The 26660-nt window shown below is 37.0% G+C and overlaps 1 protein-coding gene across 9 annotated transcripts in view; it reads right to left on the bottom strand.

Annotated features, from left to right (window-relative positions):
- TRPS1 (transcriptional repressor GATA binding 1) overlaps positions 1–26660 on the bottom strand; it is a 257802-nt gene that overhangs the window by 179681 nt on the left and 51461 nt on the right. For all 9 annotated transcript variants that reach the window (XM_035703310.2, XM_025450939.3, XM_049093362.1 and 6 more), the window contains one exon: positions 12848–13977. In XM_035703310.2, the coding sequence (XP_035559203.1) occupies positions 12848–13977 (1130 nt within the window). The remainder of the gene's footprint in view (positions 1–12847; positions 13978–26660) is intronic.

Consider the following 26660-nt stretch of genomic DNA (forward strand, 5'->3'; position numbering starts at 1 on the left):
ATACCTGCAGTAGTAAGTAAATAAGGAAGGGTCAGCCAGTATAAACCCTAAAATTAAATAAAGTGCTTCTCTTCTGTGTGAATCTGCATCCTATGCTCTTTGTGAAAAGGAGTATCATCCTTTTCCATTCCCCTATGTACCTTAACTGTGATGAACATCATTCTTAAAATCAAGTTTATCTCCTAAACAACTCTTTACTTTAAGACACTGACAGGTAGACTATTTTATCTGCCTCTTCTGCTTCACCCAGTGGCATTCAATAGCCTGAAAGAATGAGGAATCTAGTAGTTTGCTTAATTGTCAAGCTTTACTCTTTTCATTAATAGACCCAGAATCTTCAGAGTCTGAATCACAAAAATAGGAAAAGGCATTACCTATATTTTATTAAAGTCTTGGGAGGTGGAGATGCCTTGAGTGTATTCATTAAGGTGGTTTAGAATCATAATATGTCTAGTAATATATCTCATTAAATCAGATTATGTGCCTTCAATATCTACTTAGTCTGAAATCTAGAAATATCTTTATGTCATCCTATCCCTCCACCAAAATAAGACAACACATGCCACCCTTATCGATGATCTGACTGGTATGTCCTCATAAATATACAAAGGCCTTGGGCTCCTGTCCAGGCACTGAATTCCTCACAAAGCATCACACTCAGAGAAGATGCCTAGGGCTTCTAGGTTCTCTGATTCTAAGCTCCTGTCCCAGTGGACAACTCCTGCCTCATCTGCAGGTCTCAGCAAGTGGTGTTCTGATCTATGACACAGAGGAGCTCTCGAGCTGACCTTCCTAGACAAAACCTTCCCTGACACAGGTTCTGGAGAACCGTCAGAGTGCAGAGATCGGTGGGAATGGATAGAAAGCAAAAACTAAACAACAATCGCCTCCCACAAACTGCAGAGCCAATAATATTCTCAGTGAGAACCACGTTTTATGGTGAAAGGAAAACACATTTTAACAGAAAGGATATTAAAGTTGTAATAGTAAGCTCAACTCACACACGTTTTCTTTTGAAGAGTTCAAAGCACTCACACATATCTGATCTCACATTGCACTGAAGGATAAAGCCCATGTTACAGATTAGGAAAATGGAGAAATAGTGACTTGTCCCTTTAATCTACATCAAGTCAGGAACACAGGGCTTCTACCTTCCAGATCGATGTTCTATTTTTCTACCTTTGGAGGCCTAAATTTTTAACTTTATACAGAAATCAATGAAACTACGGACTATATGGAAAATGAAAACACGAGAGGAAGGGAAACTGATCATCTGACGGCGGAAGACACTGACTACAGCAATGGTTTGCAAAACAGGCTGAGTTTCTTAGCAATCCAGAGTCCAAGGTACCTCTCATTGCCTTACTCCATCAGGATCTCCTGGGCATAACCTGTGAATCGGACTTTTTAACAAAGTTCCCCAGGTGACACACAGAGGCCAGTATCTACAGACTACATTAATAGATATATTGTGGTTCTAAAGAACTTAATGAACACACTCGCAAGGCACCCCCCACCCGAATTTAATGCAACACAGGAGATGCCCTTACTAGCTTTGTTATTCAGAATCTGAAGATTGGGGGTATAACAACTATTAATGAAAAGAGTAAAGCTTGACAATTAAGTAGTAAACTGCTAAACTGCTCAATCTTTCAGGCCATTGAGCACAACTAGGTAAAGCAGAAAAGGCAATTTGCTACATAGGGCCCTAGAGACCAGGGAGAAAGAAGCTCTTCTTTCTCCCTGCAGTATCAGTCTTAAATAAACGATAGAAAATATTTTAAAAAGACATCATTACTTTCAAAAGCTTAGAGCCATACAAACTCTTTCAAAACCTCCACTAATATCCAGAGCAGTGTTTTTCCAACTCTAGCATGCATAGGAATCACCTGGAAATCTTGCTGAACTCCAGATTCGGATTCTGGAAGTCTGGAGTAGTACCCAATATTCTGTATTTCTTACAAAACCCCACATGATTCTGATGCTGTTGGTGCCCAGACCACACCTTAAATAGCAAGAATCATGAAGCCACGGTCAAAAAGAATTTCAAGATGGGTATTGGTTAGTTTGGAGTATACTTACTCTCAGCACTTGAAAGAACATTTTCAAATGAATTCTTTATGATGACCAACATCATCTTCCCTGGGAAAGCACATACATTACCCACCTTTGAGAGTCAACAGAACAGCTTTGGAAGTTTAAACTACAAATGTAACATTGTCAAACATAATCCTTAAACAGTAATTCATCTTTTAAAAAAAAAATTCATTGGGGATCATCTTTCACTATTTTTAGTGCTAGGCCATTTATATAATTGTCCTTCAACAATCACACAAAGTACATGTTCCCACCCCTACTTCATGGGAAAGAATCTAAAGCACAGGTAAGTCAACTCACATAAAATAATATGGAGGACATGATGCAGTATTTAGCACTTGTCCACCAGTCCTCCTTCATGCATGCTGTTTGGTAGCTGATGCAATGTTACTAGCTTATTCAGGAATTAGCTCCTGAAACATGTATATATATTCTCTGACATGTGTCATTATCTCAATAGTTACTGAAAAGACCTTCAACATAATGCCACGTCCCCTAAAAATAAAAATAGATTAGTTTAATCTCGAATATACGAAACATTACAGAAGAATAAAAGTTTAGTCATCATGAAAATACATTAGTTCGGACTTATCTCTGACCTACAAAAATGAATTTCATTTTTATCAGCATTAGTATGAAAACCTCAAAGAAGTTTAAGGACTCTTTCTTGTATTTCCCAAGATCCACGCACTCAACCATGAAGACATTCTAAATGATTCAACTCAAGAGTAAACCTAGCACCCTCTGAGCTACTCCAAATCTCTTTTTGTTCCAAGAACTTTTCCACATTGCCTTTTATTAAACTTCTGTGTATATCCTGCTTTACAGTTATAACTGCCTTAAGATCAAGATCAAAGTTCACACATCTGTGTATCCAGCCCTACTCAGAACATCCAGTAGTAAATGAAACCTTAGTAACAAAAGGGGTAAACCACCACAGCAACTGTGGATGTTTAGGATGCTGGGTTTAATATGTAGGCTCATGGAGCAGCAGAGAAATATTAAGAAAAAGTACATAGATATTTCATAGATGGTGTATTTTGAGTGGCTTTTCTGAATAAGCTCTTCATTATTTAAAAACTCCTAAAACTTCTGGCTACATTTAGCCAAACTTTTTTCAATACAAATACATGCTTTGCATTAACTTAAATCCCCATATTCTCCTGTCAAAGGGATAATAAACACTATCTTCATGCTACCTAAGGAAAAAAAGACATCATTTTGTAGATCTCCCTAACACAGGATTGCCAGATAAAACACACAATGACAACCTGAATGTCAGTGTAAAAAAACAAATATTTGAGTGCAAATATGTCCCATGCAATATCTGGGATATACTTACACAAAATTAGGATGTCTCGTGTAATATTATAGATAACAAGGACATGAATCAAAGAAATTTGACAGAAAAGCTAAATCATACCTTGCCTCCAGAGAAAACTATAAGCTGCCTAACAAAAGACCAAACTACTTAATTTTTCCGTGAGAAAATTTCTGGGAAAAAAGACGTTTTACTCCTTATGTTATTTAACAGAATTTTCACGTGCTATAAAAACGCATTTATGTCAGATCCATCCAGATTTTTACGTACAGAGGCCTGAGCAGTAGTGTTTCACATTCATTAGCAGAGATTAAACATTACTTTCAAAATTCATAAAGGGCTGAGATTTTCTAGATCTTTGAAAAAGATCAGCTAAAAGACGCTACTCTATCATTACCTTATTCTGGTAATACTTCTATATTTCTATTTTCATAATAAACCAGCCCACAGTATACGTGAAGTCAGCTCTGAGTGATGCTTTTTCTCCTCTAAATGTAAACTTCCAGAGATTTCTGCCAGCATTTGAAAAGCTCTCTACCAAACAGCTGTACTTCTTAACCACTGAAATCTGTTTCTTCTTCAATGACTAAACAGAACATTGAAGTAAATGAGCAAATCATAAATATGAATCAATTAAGCTTCGAAAGGTATTTTTTGGTAATTATGGATTCTAACACAGACAAATTACTACAGAAAAAGAGTAATTGAAGGCGATTTAATTTAAATACAGATCAATAAATCTGTTACCTAATAAAATTAGTCATTATTTTAATAAATACGTTTTTAAAAAGATTTTTATTTGTTTATTTATTGAGAGAGACAGTGAAAGAGAGCACAAGCAGGAAGGAGAGGGAAGAGCAAGCTCCTTGTGGGGAGCCAAACGCAGGCAGATCTCAGAATCTTGGGACCATGATCTGAGCCAAAGGCAGACACTTAATTGGCTGAGCTGCCCAGACACCCCCGGAATACACATTTTGCTAGTATAAAGTCCTCTAACATGTGGCAGTTGAGATTATGAACACTGGAAAATAAGGGAATGAAAAGCTGGTGAAGAGATTATCTGAGGGACAAAGACAACAACAACAACAACAACAAAAGGAATTACAGGTGAATAACCAGATCGATCAACTTTTAGAAGCTGGAAGTATAATAATATTTAACCTTAGTTAAGTGCAGAGGAGCAGTCTACAAAATAAAAGATAAACTGAACTATGAGTAAGATTCCATTCAATCCACTCATCTTGGATTTTTTAAAAAAGATTTTATTTATTCATGAGAGACACACAGAGAGAAGCAGAGACATAAGCCACCCAGGCATCCCTCATCTTGGATTTTTAGAGCTGAAATAATCTGATTAGTGTTTACTCATTTGGAGTAACTGGATTTTTTAAAGGAAGCATGGGTTCATTTCATTTTCAAGTGGTAGAAGAAAATATGACTGTCATAGATCTCAAAACTTTTACTTTATAATTCACTTACTCACTTTCAAAAAAAATATATCCCTTAGCAAATGTTCAAAATAGGAAGACAACCCTCTCTATAAAATAGAAAATAAGATTTGGGAAATGATTTCTATGAACTGATATGAATTAGAAATCATGGCTAAACTATCCAGGAATTGATCATCTTTCTTGTACAAAGTCTTCAGGACCAAAATTCTACTGTATACAAATAAAGGTAGTGTCAATTGTGGGTTATTTTCTTGAAGGATTGTAGTATCTTGGGTAATGTTCTGTGTCACAATAGGAATTCTCAACTTGAACTATTAGGTCCATTTCAAAGTACTACAGGCAACTGATTTATTAGGTATTGTTTAAAAGAACATGTCACATAACATACACAAATCTAAATGTAACCATCATGGCCCTCACTTTTTGAGAAACTCTGCTAATGCACTTTGTACTTGGCTTTTTCAGATGTGTTGATAATTAAGTGCTTATCATAAAATCTCTTCTTCAGAATTAGCAGAGCACACAGTCCATGCTCTCTTCTGTGCTCTTCTATGGTAGAGATTAAGCAGTAGCTACCTTGATTTGACAAGGAATCCAATGTTATATCCTTCAGCCTGAGTTATGTATTTTACGTCTAGAAGATTGAAACATTGTTTAAAAATTTTTAAAGGGACTCACAAATTTCCAATTGGACAGGTGCTTGTCATCACAGGTACTACCAAAAAATATGTCCATGTTTTTTCACATTCTAGATAACAAGCAGGTAGACAATGATAAGGATTTTTAAGCAGTTATTTACTCATAAGGGGGCTTGAGCACTTATTCAAATATTTATTGGGCTTCTGTACTGATGCAAATTGATATTCCATTTTCATTTTAAAATGTTATCATATCTAAAATCTTAAAAAAAAAAAAAAAAAAAGGGATCCCTGGGTGGCGCAGCGGTTTGGCGCCTGCCTTTGGCCTGGGGCGTGATCCTGGAGACCCGGCATCGAATCCCACGTCGGGCTCCCGGTGCATGGAGCCTGCTTCTCCCTCTGCCTGTGTCTCTGCCTCTCTGTCTCTCTCTGTGTGACTATCATAAATAAATAAATAAAATCTTAAAAAAAAAAAAACATGTTATCATATCATGTTAGTCATACACACATTCTACATATATGTGTGTATGAATAAACATATATACACATTCACATTGAGGCTTATAAAAAACAAAAACTGGAACATAATCATAGAATATGATTATATACAAATAAAAATATATATATATCTTCTATGTGTGTTGTGTATATACAGAGAGATCCATGTATGTATATATATGTGTGTATATACTTATATATATATATATCTAGAAGAGAGAGATAACATAGAGAAGATTATATTTATGGTATAGTTTCATATAGGTACATGAATGTATATGAATACATATGGTATATATGTGAATACACAAATGCACACATATAATGAACATATGTATATTGTTTTGTTTTGCTCGGTTTTGAACTTACATAAAATGGTATCCAGCTACAAAGTCTTCAATTTGTTTTTATTCAAGCAAAATTATACTTACAAGGTTCACCTATTGTTCAACTGTCATTTACTCAAATTCACTACTGTGTAATATTCCACTGTGTAAAAATCTACAAATTATTTAATGACAATAGCTACTATTATCAGTTGAGTTTTTCTTTTTTGAGAAAGAGAGGGCATGCGTGTGTGCAAGGAGGGTGGAAGGGGTAGAAGGAGAGAGAGAGAATCTTAAGCAGGCTCCATGCCCAACACAGAGCCCAACATATGGCTCAATCTCACCACCCTGAGATCATGACCTGAGCTAAAATCAAAAGTCTGACACGTAACTGGCTGAGCCCCCCAGGTACCCCTGCTATTTCTGTTTTTGATTTTTGCTTAGGGTGTGCTGCTTTCAAAAACTATTGTGAACGTTTTTGCACAGGTTTCCAAGTATACTCGTGAAAGAAATTTTCTTCTGAGGAGTAATAGTTACGTTTCCATTGGGAAGATGAGTATCTGATATTGCCAGAACTTGCCAATTCACTTTATGCAGTCATATGTATTGATCATATTTACCCTTTATAAATTTTTTTGAATATTTTCAGAGATAGAGTGATCTTTTTTCTTTGGTTAGCATTTGCCTTGTATAACTTCATCTATTCTTACCTTTTTGTTACTAAGGCCCAACTTAATTACATTAAATCAAAGGATATATTCTGAATGATACTGTTTTTCTGAAATCTGTTTCTTTTTGGTTTAATACCTGTCAATTTTTCTAAGTATTTTATATCTGCTTGAAAAGCATGTGAATTCTCTAAATTGCTGGATACACAATTGATATATTTTTATTAAATCAAGTATAATTTGCTGTCCTAATGTTTTATGTTTTGATTTTTTTTTTTTTTCTGGGATGCTTGGGTGCCTCAGCAGTTGAGCATCTGCCTTTGGCTCAGGTCATGAACCCGGGGTCCTGCGACTGAGTCCCCGCATCAGGGTCCCTAAAGGGAGCCTGCTTCTCCCTCTGCCTGTATCTCTGCCTCTCTCTGTGTGTCTCTCATGAATAAACAAAAAATCTTAGAAAATTTTTTTCTGTTCAACCTTTAATAAGAAAATTTTCTTAAAATCTATTACTATGAATGTGGTTTGTCATATTTTCCATGTAGTTGTCAATTTTTGTTTATAGATAGACTTGTTTACATTGAATATATATATTTAGAATTATTATATCTCCCTCAAGAAGTGAACCTCTTATAATGTATTGAATTTTCCCTCCTATGCTTTTTGTCTTAAAATCTAAATTATATGAGATTAATAATGCTATCTCAATATTCCTTTGGTTTATATTGCCTATAACTCAAGTCTACTTTTTTGTTACAAACTCTCTATAGCCTTATAGTTAGAGTGTGTATCCTATAAACAGCTCAGAGTTGAATTTTCTTTTTTAGTAAGTCAGATAATACCTTTTAAATGGAAAGTTTAATCCATCCAGGTTCATTCAGATTTTTGATAGTCTTTTTTTTTTAAGCATCTTACTTTTAAAATTTTACCTATTTATAAATTTTCCCATGTATCCTCCCTTGCTGTTTTTTTTTTTTTTTTAGAAAAATAGAATATTATTTTGTTGTTCCATTCTTCTCTGGAGCTTCAGAAGTTACGTACCCATTTCTATTCTTTCACCGGTTATCCTTAAAAGTTTTGTATGTATAGCAAAGCCTCACTTACTAACTCCAAACAATTTAAGGGCATTAAAGCAACTTATTTCTAATCATTTTCCCTACAAACATTCATAATTGTGTTACCCAAGACCTTACTTAGTCTGTCTCTTTTTAAATGTATAAATAAGGCAGGCTACGGTTGTTTAGATTTATACCCACAGTTCCCTGGTTTTTGCCTCTATGAAAATAACTGCTTTTTCTTAGAAGATGATTTTCATAAGTAGGCAATTCTAGGTTGACTATTTTTGTAGGGTTTTTTCCTTCCAAACTTTGAAGAATCTCTCCCTCTTCGGTTTCCATTATTGCTGATAAAATTCTGCTGTCAACCTAATTCATATTTTCTAAGTAGCTAGTATGTTATTTATCTCTAGGGGCTCTAAAAGAACCTCTCTGGCATTTTCATTTTTACTACAATGTGTCTATGACTGAATTTATTTGCATATATCCCTGTTCAGTATAAGCTATGCTTTTTTGTATCTGTGTACTTATGTCTTTCACCTTTCAGTTCTGGAAATCTTCTGCCATTATCTCCTCAAATACTATTTGCCCAACCTCCATTCTCTATATTCTTTTCTTCTGGGACTCCAATTAGATGAAGGTTAAAACAGCTTATCACATTTCTATAACTTACTATTTTTGATACTTTCCATTTCCTTCCCCTCTTTTAAATATTCTGGCTAATGTCTTCAGATTTAACTTCTAGTTAACTCATTTGCCTTCTATTATTTGCAAATCTGTTATTGAACCTATCCATGTTTTAAGTTTCAATAAGTGCATTTTCTTTTTTTTAAGATTTTATTTATTCATGAGAGACACGGAGAGAGAGGCAGAGACACAGGCAGAGGGAGAAGCAGGCTCCCTCTGGGGAGCCTGATGTGGGACTTCATCCCAGGACCCCGGGATCATGACCAGAGCCAAAAGTGGATGCTCAACCACTGAGCCACCCAGGTGTCAGCCTTTGGCTCAGGTTGGGATCCTGGAGTCCCAGGATCAAGTCCCACATTGGGCTCCCCGCATGAATAAGTAAGTAAAATATTAAAAAAAAAAAAAAACTCCCATTTGTTTCTTTTTTTGAACATTTCTAGTCATTTACAGTCTCATGTAGTTTGATCAATTTGTAAATCTGATTTTCATTTCTTTAAACATTTATTATTTTTTATAACCGAATAGTTATATTTATAGAACTTTTTTAGAACTGAGAAATATGTTTTTTATAACTTAAAATTTTCCTGAGTATCTAGAGCCACGATTTGCATCTCCTACTGATTTCCCATAGAATGGCTTATATCCCCATCTGTATGGTGAATTTTTGTAATCATGAGCTCACATAAGGTTTACATTATGCCACAGATACCATGGAGTTGTAAAAATTGGGAGTATTTCATATAGACAAACTTCTGTTTACTTCTAACAGGAGTCAAAGGAGCCTCTGGATGTGGAATCACTTTTCGGCCTTCAAGGTGCCAGCTTAAAGTAAAACTCAGATTCAGCAATCTCCCTCTGTCAGTGACGTCAGGCTTAGTCTCTTGACAGACCACAGAGCAATATTGGGATTTGCCTCAGGACCCCTCACACTCCATGTGTGCTGTTCACTTCTCCCTTGTCTGGGTTTAGTCCACTATTGGTGAAGGGAAGATGAGAGAAGCCTCAGCAATTTCTTTAATTCATGGAAGTCTAGCAAGGCATCAAAAAGTATGTTTTATCTATTATAATTGTTTTGTAAAGAGACAGTGTTCCTACTTACTCCAGAAACCTAAGTTATAGCACAGAAAATTTTGATGAGGAGAATAGTAGACAGTCAATTAGAGAATGGGTACACTGTTTAATTAAATAATAAATAATTAAAAAAAAAGAATAAACCTGATTCTTCTTGAAAACGTCCACTAAGTGGAATCCACACCAAGGTTTTCACTCATAACTCTCAATCAATTCTCCTGCTTCTCAGCTGTAGTATTTTTTATAGTTACCTGATTTCACATATTTTATAGATCTTAGCTTCTACTACCATTATAATACACCATAAGGCTTATATAGAAAACACTCAAAAGCCTAGAATATTCCCTAATTATAACACAATTATGGAGAAAGCTTCCTAACATGAATAATATGTAAACATAAATTTAACCAGAAAAAAAAAAATTTAACCAGAAAAATATTCTTGTGATATGGTAAACCTGTCCTCTTAAGATTATCTTCAAAATGTAGCATGTAGGGAAAATGCTTCAATAGCAGAACAAGTTTTCAGCATCCATAAGGCTATCCAGGACCACACAAATTACAGCAGGTTTTTAAAATAGTGCAGGAGTGGGGTGCCTAGTGGCTCAGTTAGTTAAGTGTCTGCTTTCAGCTCAGGTTATGATCCCAGGGTCCTGGGATATACACCTGCATTGGGCTCCTTGCTCAGTGGGGAGTCTGCTTCTCCTTATCCCTCTGCCCCTCCCCACTGCTTGTGCTGTCAAATATATAAATAAAATCTTTTTAAAAAAGTAAATGCCGGAGTATTTTTATGCCCTAGGAACAAGTACTGCTCAGTTTTCTCATCAAAAAAAAAAAAACGCTAAAAGGTTGACTTAAATTCAAAATGCATAGACAATTGTCATTTGGCATGGAGTCCTGAATCTTCAGAAGGGTTTCAAGACCATATAATAGTCTGAGATTAAACTGTAACTTACCATGGAGATCTTGGATTATCCTTAACGACTGCAAAGTCAAAAACTCACAGGCATTTCATTTACTTAAAGATCTACTCACTGAGCACTTATTAGCCATTCTGGCACTGTGCTAAATTGTGTAGATACATCAATGAACAAGACAAGACTAGTCTCTTCCCTCTAGAGCTTATTTTCATTGCTATTAGCTAAACTCTGAGATTATCCAGTAATATTTTCATTCATACTTTGATTTCTTGGGTGGCTTTTTTGCTGTTGTCTAACTAAAGGGTTTAGAAACTGTTTTTCCAGACATGTTTTCAAGCAATGGTCTCAGCTTCCTCAAAAAAGCCACTCATGCAAGTGATCTGGTATCCAGATGTATCAGTGTGTGTGTGTGGTGTGGTGTAGCTAAGTTCCTCACGATTAAGGGAAGCCTCCTCTTTCTTTTTTTTTTTTTTTAAGCCTCCTCTTTCAAAAACAGAGAGGATTACCTAATTTTTATACCACCTAACAAATGTATATGCACACTAGTAAAGCACAAGAGGAAGCTAATGTCTGCTAGCCCAGAAATAAATTAACATGCAGCTAACATCAGAGGAGCCAGAAACACTCACTACAAGTGTGAACACATTTGATTGCAGGACTGTGTCTTTCCTAGGGCTGACCTTATAAATTAAACAGTGTAAATCTCAAGGAAGTGTTTTCTGAACATTTAGATTCACTGTGAACATTAGGATGCCCTTCAAATTAACATCTAACATTATTAGCCTATTGTTGGACATGAACTGCTTCATTATTGGTGGCTGACAAAACCCACACGCTCACACTAATGCACAACTTCCAAAAAAAAAAAAAAAAATGGGACGAACTGTTTAAAATCCTGGGATGGGGAAATTAAAATTACTAGATTTTTAAACTAGGATATTGATTCTACCTAGGGAAGAAACATTTTAAAAAGTTAATAAACTCTTCACTTTGATGCTTAGGGGCACAATAACAAGAAAGCACGCACTAGACACTAAGTGATACCTGAATGTGCTGTATGACCAGCATTTTGCTACACTAACTCCTACTCATGCTACCCCACCTCAGTTTAAGTGCTCCATCCTCAGGGAGGCATGTCCTCATCTACCATTTTGAGCTATGTGGTCATTCTATTCAAACTCAGTGGTCTCTACTTTATCTGCTATTCATACTCATAATGATCTGTTAATGACTTCCCTAATGAACTCTAAGTTCTGTGTGGGCACGGACTACATTTGCCTTGTTTTCTCCTTTCCCATCAATACCTGGCACAGTGTGTATTTCTGGAGTTAATTCATTAAGGAATGGACCCATAAATGAAATGAAAAGATGTATCCTAAACCCATCTTTAGAAAATATGGAAGATTCACTGGGAAAAGTAACACTTTTAAAGAGAATAGGGTGAAAGTGGGGGAAAAAAAAAAAAAAAACAAGAATGTATCCATGTATCCCGTATCTCTGTTGATGGATCTGAAATAACTGAAGTGGCTTTACCCGATCAGAGGAGTAGGCATAGAGAAATCCAAAGTCACACATTTTACAGAATTCTCACCTTCAGAATACTGTTTCTTTGAGAAACAAGGATGTCACTCAATTTTTTTAAAAGCTGGAAGAATGACCTGTCTCATTTTAAAAGAAAAACGAGCAATGTGTTCTAGAACTGATGGTTCCCAGTTGGAATAGAGAAGAGAACACATTCTAATGGCACCTTTCATTTGGGAGCAGCTCCATCAAAAATTATGGGATGTGGAGTCACTCAGCAAGGACAAACAAATGAATTGTGCTAAACGAGTAAATTCATCAGCATTACCGTTATCACCACAAATTGTAAAATACACTCAGCAAACAGTTTAAAACAGGTATGAAGCATAAGAGTAAATGGTCTGAAACAAGTGACCAAATTAAAATCTGTGGTTACCACATCTATAAATACATAATCTGCAGTTTCATGAATGATCTTTTATGTTTACATGTCTCGAAACTTCCCCCAAAAGTCACTGCAATCATTTCCAGTGATTCTTGGATCAGCCCTCTGGATTCTTTCTATCACTTTCTTGGTGATCCCCCCGCACTGTGGCTCACCTGTAGTGTCGGGAAATCTCTTCTTCCACCTGGGTTATGAAATCACATTTGGTACACGAGTGTTCTTTGCTTTCCTTGACAGCTGGCTGCCCATCCGATCCTTGCAGATGATTGGCCTCCTGTTTGACATCCGATGCTTGGGACTCATGAGCGCTCTCATAGTGAAAGATGAGCACGTCTACATCAGGAGTGGAGAACGAGCACTGGTGGCACTGGTGTTTGACTCTCGAGCTTCCGGCTGCCCCCGGAGACAAGTGCAAAAGCAAGAGTGCACAGTGGGAACAATTACTTTTTCTACAAGCAAATGGATAAGTAATTTCTCCAAGGTGCTTTTCTGGGCTGCAAAGGCCTCTGGGACAGAATGGACAGTGTTTAATGGTACATTTATGAATGTTATGGAGCTGCTGATAGTGACGGAGAAGCGGCCCCACTACAATTACATCAGGGCCATGGCTTTTGGAGTATCTAAAGTCACAGAACTGACAATTATAGCTCGTTACCATATTATCCTCTGCTCCCTTGCTGGAGAAGTCCTTCTTTTTAGCCCCACTAGAGCCCTTGTCTCCCTTGGTCATTGGCTCCCCTTCTGCACTTTTGGCTAGATCATTCTGATTAATGACAGAGCCCCTGGAAAGCTTATCATTCAATTCTGGATTAAGGCCGCCTGACTGCGCTCCTCCGTGCTGTTTGCCATAATGTTCTAGCAGTTTAAGTGAGCTAGATGACTCACAGCTGAAACTACAAAATTTACACCAGTAGTAACTGGTGGCCTCTGTACCATTTTGTCTCGAGGAATCAAGGGGCTTGATGGGCACCGAGTAGCCAACAGGAGTGTCATCTCCCGTCTTGACTGTGATCTTGTCCTGCCACTTTCCCAAGTCTCCAGAATCACTGGATCGAAGTGCAGGGATGGATTTGTTAGAGTTTTTCTCTGAAGGTTTTGCACCCTCAGAGGAGGGGAGAGAAGCTTTTATTTTGTTCGGGTGCGTCTGAAGAAAATGTTGTTCTAGTTCAGTTGAGGAGTTGCCCATGTAAGTGAAATTGCAGAATTTACAGCGGAAGTACTTGGTGTTTCCCTGGCAATCTGGTGTTTTCCGTCCAATGCCAATGAATGTTCCACCTGAAGTGACCTGGTATAGAAGAGATGGATGTTACTTGAAAGGTATCATTAATTTAGTGCTTTCTGTAGGAGGGAGGAGGGGACATTGCCAAGTATTCCACATCAAAAAATACAATAGTACTTCTGCTTATTATGAAATCACTTGAATAATCAGAGCCAAAGAAATGCACTCTTCATTTCTCAACAGCTACTCTTTGAGAGGCTCATTATGCTAAACATTTTTGGCCAAAGTAACAGAAAAAGGTAAGTAATAAGAGTACTAGAACTAATTCAATGGATTTCATTAAAAAAATTTTTTTTAAAAAAGCCAAGAAAACAATTTTTAAGTAAGTAGGTTTTACTACTGTCTCCTTCAAACCACATGCTTGCAGAAGCATCCAAATCACAGGGGATTTCTTCTCATGAAGTTTGGGGTTGCTGTCAAAACCAGAGGCAGTTGCTTAGAGATTACTCAATGCAGACGTTCTCCAAGGAAATCCTCCGCTCAGTTCCTATAGCAATGAGGCTTTGGGCAAAGATGAGGTCTCCCTTTTGGGTAAAATAAAAGTGCTAAAATAAGCACTACAAAATGCCTTAAAATTATAGCCCAGGCAGGTACTATTAGACCAAAAATGAAATGAATGCAGTGGACTTGAAGTCCTGGTAAAGAAGATCTAATGTAAAGAGTTTACAATGTTTCTCAATCTAGGCTAAAGCAAAAGAAGAAAATTTTCCAGGGCCTCATTTGATGAAGGCGCTGTCTCAGTGGGTCATGGGCATGTGCAAAGGCCAAAATAAAATAATCCCACCACTTTCTATCCAAAATTTTAGAACTCTACAGTATTAGGCCAATGAAACCATTCAAAAGTCACTTTATATAAAATTCTTTCTCCTTTCTCAGTGTGCACTGCAATGGGGAGCTTAATTAAGCACCACCGAGTAGCCAAAATTCCTGGTTTAAAACAGAGTTTTTGATACAAATGCTCCAAAAAGGGAGAGACTTCCTCTTCCAACTATCAGAGAATTTCTGAATTTTTCTAGCTACCAGATGTAATAGATTAAACACGTGACATAATCATGTTCTGCCTTCTTCAACAGCTGCTCAAAAATGACATGTGTGATCACTGCTCATATCCAAATCACTCCATGAGAAAAGTCTCAAGCATCTCAAAATCATTTAAGAGGCTTTACTTAATATGCAAATAATATTCCTTTAGCGCACTGAGAAACACGCTTGTTCCTCTGTTATCAGGACTAGGAATGCAGTCCATGCTACCACTTCAAGAGAGGTTGTAAGCTTGATCAAAAGCCTTAACCTGTCTGGCCAAGAGCTGACTCAGCTGAGGCAACCTTTACATTTGTTTCCAGTATTACAGTTCCAGGAAATGTGCATGAACATAGAGAAACAGCTCAACACTTATTGTAGATTCAGATAATAATTTACAAATGTCTCCCACAGCCTTTAATCAAAGGATGACAACGTTTCACTTTTGGTGATGTCTACATCCACCACGGCAAACACAAAGACTTCATCTGTCCACAGCAGAGCATCATCTAACCAGAAGGGGAAGAATGGGGCACCCTCCCAGCCAGCAGCCTGACCCTCAGCTGTGTGAGAGATGTCAAAGCCAGACTGTATAAGGATATTGCCTATTCGCCCTTCTAACCTAGCACTTCAGTGACTAGAACAACTAAAATTGGCCCTGAGATGTAACAATATCGTAAAATTCCTCCATCCATTTCCCAATTCACTAGAGGTGTTTTCGAAACCAAAACAGGTCATTCAAATGGGATTCCATCAACTCTGGTACTTTGTTTTGGAACTTCAACTTGAATCAAAAGGAGCAAATTCAGAAGTATGCCATCCCTCTCCAATGTGAGCAAAAAACCAGTATGCAAAAATGTTCTTGCTTTAGCTACTACATTGCTTCAGAGCTGTTGATATTCCTAATATAAAATGTTTTTTAACTTCTGCTTGTAGAACAGGGATTCCTGAGAAACCACAACACATCGTCACTGTTTCCTTGATTTTGCAATCTCCAAGCCACACAGTCCATGTCTACACTAAAGGGGCTGAATGAGGACCACTTATAGGCCTAAGGAATCCCTAAACATGATTTTGAAGCGAATCAAAATAATTAAGCATCATAGCATCCCTTTCAGTATCTGACAAAAACTTTAAAGTCAAAAAATCCTACTGACTACTATCAGGTGAAGAGACCAAGAAAGAAAAGTAAACAAATAAAAACAAAACAAAAACTGCCAGGATAGAGTATTGGTTTAGGATTAACTAAGTTACTATGAAAACTGCATTAAATCTTTTAAGATGGTGGTATTTGTGTGTCTACAAGTTGTATTTTTTACCCAGGAAAAACCAGCCAGCTCCATTATTTAAGATTATTACTTAAGATGCTCTTTGAAAGGGATGCCTGGGTGGCTGGGCGGTTGACTGTCTGCCTTTGGCTCAGGTCATGACTGGGGACCTGGGATCAAGTCCAGCATCAGGCTCCCCACAGGGAGTCTGCTTCTCCCTCTGCCTGTGTCTCTGTCTCTCTGTCTCTCTCTCTGTCTCTCATGAATAAATAAATAAAATCTTAAAGAAAAAAAAAAAGATGCTCTTTCAAAAACCACCCAAGAAAGCAAACAAGAACACAAGGATCTCATTTAATGACAAGAACAATAATATTGACACTTCTGTAGGTTATCTACTTGCCTCCTTGGTAAACAGCAGAACTCTTAATTAGTTTTTCTATCACTTAAAGCTAGTATAACCAGCTTAAAGCTAGTTTTATTACCTAAAGCTGGTATAGCCATTATAAAAATATATAAAAAATTATTGAAAGCCAACTTTGGGAAACATTGTTACTTAGGGTTTTATTCCTTTCCTCTTTCAAAACATTTAAAGGTTACCCTTGTGGCCAATTTACTGTCCTTGTAAGAGATGTACACTTCAGTCATGTTGAAATAAACATGCATATCATTTAAATGCAATTCTAAAATAAAACATTATTATTTTAGAAGACCATACCTAAGACTAGTGACTATATTCATTGTATTTTCATTACCCATAAATGTTAACTTTAAACAATTCTTTCCGAGGTTAAATAAAAATACACAGCAAACCATTATACCAAATAAGTGTTTGCAGCAACAGTTTCTTGAATCTTAGAGTCAGGAAATAGCACTTACATGTTCAGAAAGAGAATTATTTCAAACTTTTGAAATGGTTGAACCCATCAATGAATAGAAAAAAACCTTACCATTCCCTAGCTATAACTATACTAAAAAAGAGATTATAAACAGAATAAAGAATCTAAGTTTCAATCTTTTTTCTTTTGCGAACCAGAATTACAATTATAACCTGCTAATCCAACAGTTCCCTTGACATGGATATCCATATTTTAAAAATTCTTATTAAACTGTAAATTCTATTTGGATCCAAAATTACACCTATTCATTCATCTAATCAGTAGCTATTGAGTATTTATGCCAATCTCTGGAATAGATACTGGAATACAGCAGTGCATAAGCTACACCACATCCCTGCCTTTAAATTACTTACATTTGAAGATCAAGATTTGTAGATAATATCCTTTATTCATTTGTATTAATCTTTACTTGGATTTGTTTGCTCCCAAGGGAAATTCCAGAAGTTAAAGTCTGTGCAAAGACACATTGTTTAACCCACTGGCACCTCAATTTCCTCATCTTTATGGATATAAATAACCATGCCATCTTACAGGATTATTGTGAGGATCAAGGGAGAGAATGTAGCTGAAACTGATTTGTAAACTCAAGATCAGTGCTGTCCAACAGAACTCTCTGATATGATGGAAATGTTCCATGGTCCACCCCATTCAACATGGTAGCCCCATTCAACATGGTAGCCCACATGGGGCTCCTTGATATAGGGCTAGTGCAACTGAGGAACTGATTTAAGTTAATTTTTATTGATTTTTTCATTAATTTAATTTGAATTACCTGAAATTTAAATAGCCCCATGGAGCTAGTGAATGCCATGTTAGCCAGCATATTCTAATAACCATATGATTCATAAGAATGGGATTATTATTTAATAAAATGAACTATCTAATTTAATTTCTCCTGCTAATGGGATGAAAAGGCTAAATAGGGGGAACATGGTGAAGTCATTCATTGACAAACCCATAAATTTGTCACTCTTGGGTTCTTAGCTGTAAATGTACAGGTTCGATTCTGCTGTTACTAAGCTAATGCTTCTGTTTAACTTCCTTCTTGGAATGAAGAATGATATTTTATTTATCTGTGGAAGTAAGCAGGGGCTCAATACACGTGGGTTGAATGAAGTCACTATGGGAGATGTGAGCACAGATGAAAATTTCCCACCAAGGTCCCTGACCTACCTGGGTAAAAACGAAACTGTAATTCATACCTCTCTTATTAATTCAACCAGACATATTTGGGCTTCTTCAAAAAAAAAAAAAAAAGACTGAACAAAACACATCTTTCACTCAAAAATATGACTATGGAGCCATTTGTTTGTGAATTATAGTTATACAGAAACACCCAACTTGCCTATTAACAGCATGAAAAAGAGCAGATTTTAAGCTTTTTTTTTTTTTTTTTTTTTTTTTTTTTTTTACCTTTTGAAGACTATGATGGCTTTTTATTCCATTTGAAACTTAGTTTTAAAAACTATTCCTTCCTGGGATGTCTGGGTGGCTCAACGGTTAAGTGTCTGCCTTTGGCTTAGGTCATGATCCTGGGGTCCTGGGATTGAGTCCCGCACTGGGCTTCCCATAGGAAGCCTGCTTCTCCTTCTGCCTGTGTCTCTGCCTCTCTCTGTGTGTCTCTCATGAATAAATAAATAAAGTCTTAAAAAAGTATATTCCTTCCATGTGGTATGTTTCATGGCCTTTGTTTTCTAATTTATTTACGTACATCTCTTCACAAAAATGTTTCACTGCAGAAGTTAAAAATATCAAAAGGCTGGCTTTTTGCAAGGTCTTTAACCTTAATTCATTAATTTCCTTCTAATAATACGGAACAAAAACTGGTAAGAGTAATATCTAAAAGAATAGGTCAAAGGAAAAGATTTTTTGAAGCCTCAGAACTCTTGAAATGACACTTCAGGACATGTACTTATTGTCAGGGGAACAAAAAGGGTTGTTTGAACTAAACACAAACTCTTCCTCAGATGTGGTTCATTTTCAAGTACTATAATTGATAGCAACAGAGACAATTAGGAGGGTACTAATTTAAGGGGACTTGAGGTTATGGGCTGATAGTCAAAAAAGTAAAACCTTCACTTAATAAAAAGCTAAGTTGCTAAAAATCACTGCTCAAATAACTGAAGTTACAAATAGCTTGAAGAAATCTGTCAGGGCCGATCTTGGCTGAAAATAACTATAGTCAGAATGAATGTGCTAATCCACATAGGGCACGTTTCTGCATTGTAAAGTACTTCAAAACACAGTGCAGAATACAGAGCGTGCCGTGGTGATGGACCTTTGGTGGAGATTAACTGTTTAAACATTTCAATAACAAATCTAATTAGATGGTGATCTCCTTAGTCCCATGCTATCACAGCCTACTCCTGGCATTCCTGGTGTCACTGCAGTAACTCCCATTAACACCCTTTTCCAAATAGGTAACAAATTCCAAATATTTTTTGAATTATAAGAGCTAATTTGGGGGGGGGGGGAACCAAAGCCTAAATTGGCATAAGGGGCAATTTTAACGGTAAAATAGTACATATTTTAAATTATGCATAATTTTTATTATCAGCTTTTGGATTACAGCCATCAACAGTCAACCCCAACTGACGTTCTCAATTTACTCAGTAGAATACTGAACTAAGTCTCTACAGTTATTTGGTATTTGGGTTGACAGAAGACCAGTAAATCTTAGTAAGTCTCAAGAATTTGGAAAAAAAAAAAAAGTGTTTTGCAGGGGGGCACCTGGGTGGCCCAGCGTTTGAGCATCTGCCTTTGGCTCAAGTCATGATCCCCGGGATCGAGTCCTACATTGGGTTCTCTGCGTGGAGTCTGCTTCTCCCTCTGCCTGTGTCTCTGCCTCTCCCTCTCTGTGTGTCTCTTATGAATAAATAAATAAAATCTTTAAAAAAAATGTTTTGTGGGGGAAAATGCAAAACAAAACAGCAAATGCAATTAACCCAAGTGGATTACAAAGCTGAATTATCCACAGAACTCCTCTCCTGCATCTCACCCACTCTGCCACTGGCTCATAATGGAGATAGGTAAGAATTGAATGTTTGTTCTAGAGACTGTCTTAAATGGGAAAACAAGAGCATGGAATCACTGTGGAACATCCTTTCTCTAGGGAAAAGTGCTTTGCTGCATGCCTACTATGGGCCAAACACAGATGATGCACATAGAAGTGATGGGAGTCCAATACCCTGACACGTCTGTGGTCTGATGCAGAAAGCTCACAAGTAAACAGATAACAACGGTAAAGTGTATGTTTCTGCTGAAAGAGGTACCAAGTGGCAGGACAACACAGGGGAAGAGAACCTAAGCAACACTGACAGGCCAGCCAAGGCCTTCAGAAGGAGGCAATAACCAAGCTGTGAACCCATGAGGTGGCATCTGAGCAGAGCCTCAAAGGCAATGATATGGACAGGCTTTTCAGGTGCAGGCCGCAGAGTGAGTAAAGCACAAATGACAGTGAAACAGCTGCTCTGGTAACATGTGAAGGGAGACAGAGGTGAGAGAGAATTTGGAAAAGTGATGTCATACTGGAGTAAGAGAGTGCTATTTAATTATACAAGTGTAACTTAAAGGATAGACATTTTGTAGAAAGTAGACCTATCCTTCCTACAAAATGTAGGATGGTGGCTCCAGAAGCAGAATTTTAAAAAGTTAAATAAAGGAAGGAAGGGAAGGAGGACAAGAGGGAGGAGGAGAGGGGGAAGAGGAGGAAGGTGGGAGAAAAGAAAGGAAAAGGGGGGGTGGAAGAAGGCAGCGGGGGTGGAGGCAATAGCAGAAGAGAAAGGAAAAGGAGAGAACAGAAGGGATCAGAAAGAGAAAAGTAGTAACTAAAGAAACCACGAAGAATTTGCTAAGTAAACATGAAGGGTGGGGGTGGTAAAAGCATAAAGCAGAGAAGGCTGGAGCAAACCACTCAACTTGGGAGGGGGGGGAGATATGCACATCCGAAAGAAATGCAGGGTAACAGGGCACTTCCAGCCCCACCGACTTGGAGATGGCAGCACAGAACAAAGGAGAGTGGGGGGACATGAAGGAAAGAGCTAACAACTTTAGCTTCATGCATGTTGACTTTGAGGTGCCAGTGGAACATAAGGTGGAGCCACTTATCGGCTGGAAAAACAGGTCTTTGAACAAACCACTGTTTATTACAGGATCCCCAAATATGTTACTGGACTCATGAAAGAATTCAGGTGCTCTTTAGTCTGACATCAGTGGGTCATCTAAGTCCCTCTGCAGCCCATCCCTCATTTCCAGAATCCAGGAAGACCACACAGCTCCGAGCTTCCTCAGGGTATGCAGGACATGTAAATGGGACACTCGAAAGGCATTCTGGTGTCTTCTCTGCCTCATGTCCACTCCTGTACTGACTCACAGGCAAAGAATAAAATTTTAATTACAAAGCCATGGAGAACATAAATGCGAGCCGGATGCATCTACTTAATACTTAACCTTCACAGGAAAGCCAACCCTTGGATTGTGCCTAATCAACAGAAGAGGAGAAGAGAACTCTCTGGCCATACATTAAATCATAAATTCCTTCAACAAAGGCCTCCAATTGAGGGGAATATGCACAAAATCAAATACATGGATAAACGGTGGCTTCATTTGGAGGATGCAATAAAGCACTGCATCCTTAATTGATTAAATCAAAATCCGGCCCTTCCCCATTCTATCAGGACTAGTTACTGTAGCAAAAGTATCAGCGAAAATGAATCACAGTAATAATAAAAAGACAAATCAGCAAAATTAATTTTCTTTTCAATGATTTCAATTAATGAGTGCAAATAAGGCAGCATTAACAGAACAGACTGAATGAGAGACAATCTCAGAGAAATCACTGAGGTTCTCAAATTCAATGTGATTCACAGAGTATGCCTCAAAGAGCCCTCGTGCACAGAACTGTACCTCCTCCCTTACATGCACTTGGCCCATCTTCCATTGCCTTTGTAGTTGAAGTAAACTCAGGCTTGTATTTGGGAAGGTCATATATCATAGTGGTTGTGAAGACTGGTTAGGATACGCAGTACATGCAGGTTAGGATACACAGTACATGCAAACAAGATACTCTAAAGGCATTCTGGTGTCTCCTCTGCCTCACACCCATTTTACTCGCAGGTAAACATCCCACTTACCCCCCATCCTTTACACAACTCTGTGACCTTGAACAGGTTACTTTATTTCCTCTATGCTTGCTTCCTCATTAAAAAAAAAAAATAGACGTAATAGTGATGTCTATTTTAAGAGTTTTTATGAAGATAATTAATACATGTAAAGAGTTTAGATCTACACATGCACGTAGGAAATCCTTAATAAAGGTTAGCTATTGCCAGAAGTGAATCCAAAACAGGAAGAAAACCCCAAAAGATACAAACAATTTTGATTATACAAGATGAAAAAAGTATGGATCAAATTACAAGTAATACAGAAAAAGAAATTTCACATTTGGCTTCCAATTTAAATAAAGCAAGGTCTCTTCTGATATTCCAAAAATGCCCAACACTTACTTCAAACTTTAAAACTATACAATGAAGAAATCAAGAGGTCTGTGGTCTAATGATTCTCAGAAACAGACTCCATGAAGGAAATCAGAAAATGAAAGGGAACTACTCCCTCCAAACTCTCCAGGGGTTAGGCACTACTTATAAATCCATGTTTCCAACAGCTGCATGTATGCTGTAATTACAATGACCCAAGAAACAAAACGCACTGACTAATCTGCCGACTTGATATGGTTAGCAGAGCAGGCCATTTGAGGATGATTTTTTTAACTTTTTACAACATTTTTATTAAGAGTTAAGTAATGCTAAATTTGATTAGATGCACTAATGACCATGATTTCTTCTTCTAAACACCCTGCCTAGAGAGAGATACTGATATTCAAGAAAGTAATATGTGTTCTTTAATGACAGCAAAAAAGCCAAAAATCAGAGAGACACTGACAGTTATCACACTGACCCTCATACAACAACACCAAATGGAGATTTAACCAACATGAAGGCAGTGAAGATGGTCCAACTACTCTACTCCACCGGGTGGCTTACAGTGTCAGCTCAGTCATCTCCATGATGAAAATGACCTGGGAAATGCCAGCACTTTACTTTGCTTGATGGCCTTAGGGTGAGCATATGTTTTATTTTGCACACTTTATTACCTGTTAAAGAGACACAGACCTGAGAACAAGTATGGCTTCATATGACAAACATTCTGTTCTCTACAGACAGTCTGAAGTGATTAAAGTCTCATTCACCAGTTGTTCTAAAGTGCGATTGTTCTCAACTCAGAAAAACAAAGAAACAGAACCTGCTAAGATCTACAACTTCCCTCCTACTCCAGATCAAAGGAAACTCCAAGGCAAAAAATAAATATTTGGAAGTAAAATTCAGGAAAAGTCAAAATAAACCAAAACGAGATTAATGTTATCTGTTTTTTTTTTTTGTTTTTTGTTTTTTGTTTTTTTTTCCAGACCAAGCTGTTAACCCCCTGTTCAAATGAATGTACTGGCATATGTTAAGTATCTATAAATCTCATAGAGTTAAATATGTTGAAAATACAAATACAAAGGATGACTTCCTATCTCTAAAATCTGTTCTTCCTGCTTCTAACATGACATATTGTGCAACTCTGATAAAAATATTTATAGAACAGAAATGTAGTGCTCCTAGCTCAAACACAAGACAATAACTGGTAAGTTAATAGTAAGATTTTTCTACTAATCTTAGAATTTCATTAAAGGCCAAAATAAATTTAGTAGCTGGAATCCCATAGCTATTGGGAGTCCTGAATAATGCCAAATAATAGAAAAGGTATATTAAAATGGAACAGCAACATGGACATCATGAGCATTTATAAACTTGTGATAGGTTAAACACTTTCCCGTGGGAAGCACATTTTGACAGGACTCTGACTTTTATAACCTGATCTAAGGGCTAAGAGCTCCCCCATAAAGATGACGCAAATGCCCTAATGCACAGCACATTAAGCCCTAATGAAACAGCGAAGTCGGTGTTTAACAACTAGGCCTCCATTCAGCAATGGTTTAAATATAAGCATAATAAAGCAGATTAAAAAGAAAGAAGCTGTAATTACTTTTTGAAGAACTCAATCTCTTGTCCTATTATTGGTCTATAGGTGAGCCTCAAAGTCTGAATACTGGCAATAAAAATTACATGAAGGGCTTACCAATCATGTCACATCCATTATTTTGAAAAATGTAAATGCAACAATTGATAAAACACACAGGTAACATGTAAAAATTGAGAAACTAACACCGGGTTGAGTCAAATAGGTCTGAGCTAGCCATTTTATCTTTTCTTGTTTTTCTTGCTAAATAACTGGCATCCCTTCTGATTTCAGGGCTGGGCATACTTCCTCAAGGTATGGGGCCTGGGGGTGGGGAGAATTTGAATTCAACAGGCAGGGAACACTGGTCTGGTTTTATAATGCTCCCTTTAAAGTGACATCCATTATCCAACTAGGGCTCTATCTAACTCGGCAGTATAAAGAAACATTATTATTTGACACTATTTTTTTGGAAATATGTAATTCCTTGACTTTCTTATTTGTAATAAAATTTACATGGAAGTGAATATTGTCATTGCAAGTATGTCTAAACTTCCAATTATTCCCAAATACAAGTCAAATAACCTGGACTTGGAACTAGAAATCTTAACATTTGTTTAAATTATCTCTTTGTCCCAACTGTATATCTCATGTTTGCAACCAAGTCAGTTCATATTATTTAAAACCATCCATGTCGAACCAAAATATAGATCAAAGCCATGGAGTTCTTAAGTCCTCTCCTTCTGGCTTCTGTTCCTTTTTTCTTGGCCTAAAATGTCATAAATCTATCATTAACCACCAACTGTCCTGAATGGTTTAAAAAAAAAAAAAAAAGCCAGTTTAATTGAAAAAGATTAATGAATTGGTCATCTATTACTTCAATTAGTTTAAATTACATACTTATATAAACAATTCCTGAAATTGGATGATTATTGGTCTGTGATACTGATATTTACCAACATCTTTTTTATCAGAATACACACAGCTATTAACTTCCTACAAATTTCCAACAGAACCGCATTAAAGAAATTCTACAGTCAGCATTTTATCCTGCACAGCCTTTAGCCCCCACACAGTGCAAGAGCCAAGGAAAGAAAGCTCTCCAACGACAATGCAGCACACAAACACGTGTGGGAGAAAAAGGGGAATTTCAGATGTGCTTTTTATTCAGCTTATGCATATAGGGAAGCCGTTCACTATTTATTTCAGCATAAAAATATTAATAAGTCATTTATCTTCAGACATGTTTCTGCATCAACATCTGGCCTCTGTGCAAAATACTTAAGATCAGCGTTTGGCCTAAAAGTATATTTAGGGTTCTCTTCCTCATTTGAAGAAAGTTAACACTCGTTAGACTTGTTTCTAAGTCCAATTGTTTCTTTGAAACCATCATCTGCTTTTTCCACAGATTGCTTTTTTCTATTTTTAGCCTTATTATTTCTCTGAAAAAAAAAAATTGATCTTAACAAGATTATCTTCCTGCCTGCTATTTCCTACCACTTTCTGTCTTCTTTACTGGAGCACTTGGTAGATAGCATAGTCTAGGATCAGCTGTTTTATTTCTCCTTCTATTAGTTCAAACTCAGAGAGCTCACACATCTGTTTTATTTCTAAAATCACTGCCCAGGAGAAGTGTCCAGCTCATTCTACCCAAACATAAACTTTACTATAAATAACTAAGAACCTAACAAATAACTGTTTGGGGGGAAATGGAAGTGTGTTTAAAACTCTGAATTCTTCCAAACCCTAGGCCTTAGTAATCTCGATTTTAGAGCCTTCCTGACAGCACAGATCAGCTTCCCTCAGAAGTTGTCCCCAGAGTGAACAAACTGAAACGCCTGCCGGAAATCCAGGTATTAACATCATATTACTTGCTAATTATAAAACACCATTTCACATACTGACATTACTCACTTCTAACCCTTTTATCTAAAACACGTATTTGCTTTCCAATCATGATTTGACAGCAGAGTGTATCTGACATAAGACAGTGAAATGATCTTTAATAAGACAGCAGTTCAAAGCATGCAGCTTTCATGCATAATAACTATGTTGGTTTAATTTGCTGCTCCACAGAAATAATTCTATTTGTGGAAATTCACAAAGTAAGATGGAATTTTTAAGAGCGCTCTACAAAGATGAAACTGGCTTTTTAAGAGTTCTTTCTATCTCCCTTAATGTGATAAGATTGCTGTTCTGACATTTTTAAAGGCTTGGAAATTTCTCCTCTGATTCTTTTTACAAGTACTGCAAAATATGTTCACTACCTGTTATTTATAATTCCTTTGCCTGCCTTTCTTAATTGGCACCAGGTCAATAGAGAGGTCTAGAGCAAACGTGCTAGAGCTATTGAGTTGATAAAAATGACAGATATTTTAAGGGATTTAGGAGGTCAAATAAGTATGATGTAATTTCATTAGTTCTCTGGTACTTCTTCTAATCATTC

This window comes from Canis lupus, chromosome 13, assembly GCF_003254725.2.
Source record: "Canis lupus dingo isolate Sandy chromosome 13, ASM325472v2, whole genome shotgun sequence".
NCBI classification, from domain to species: Eukaryota; Metazoa; Chordata; class Mammalia; order Carnivora; family Canidae; genus Canis; species Canis lupus.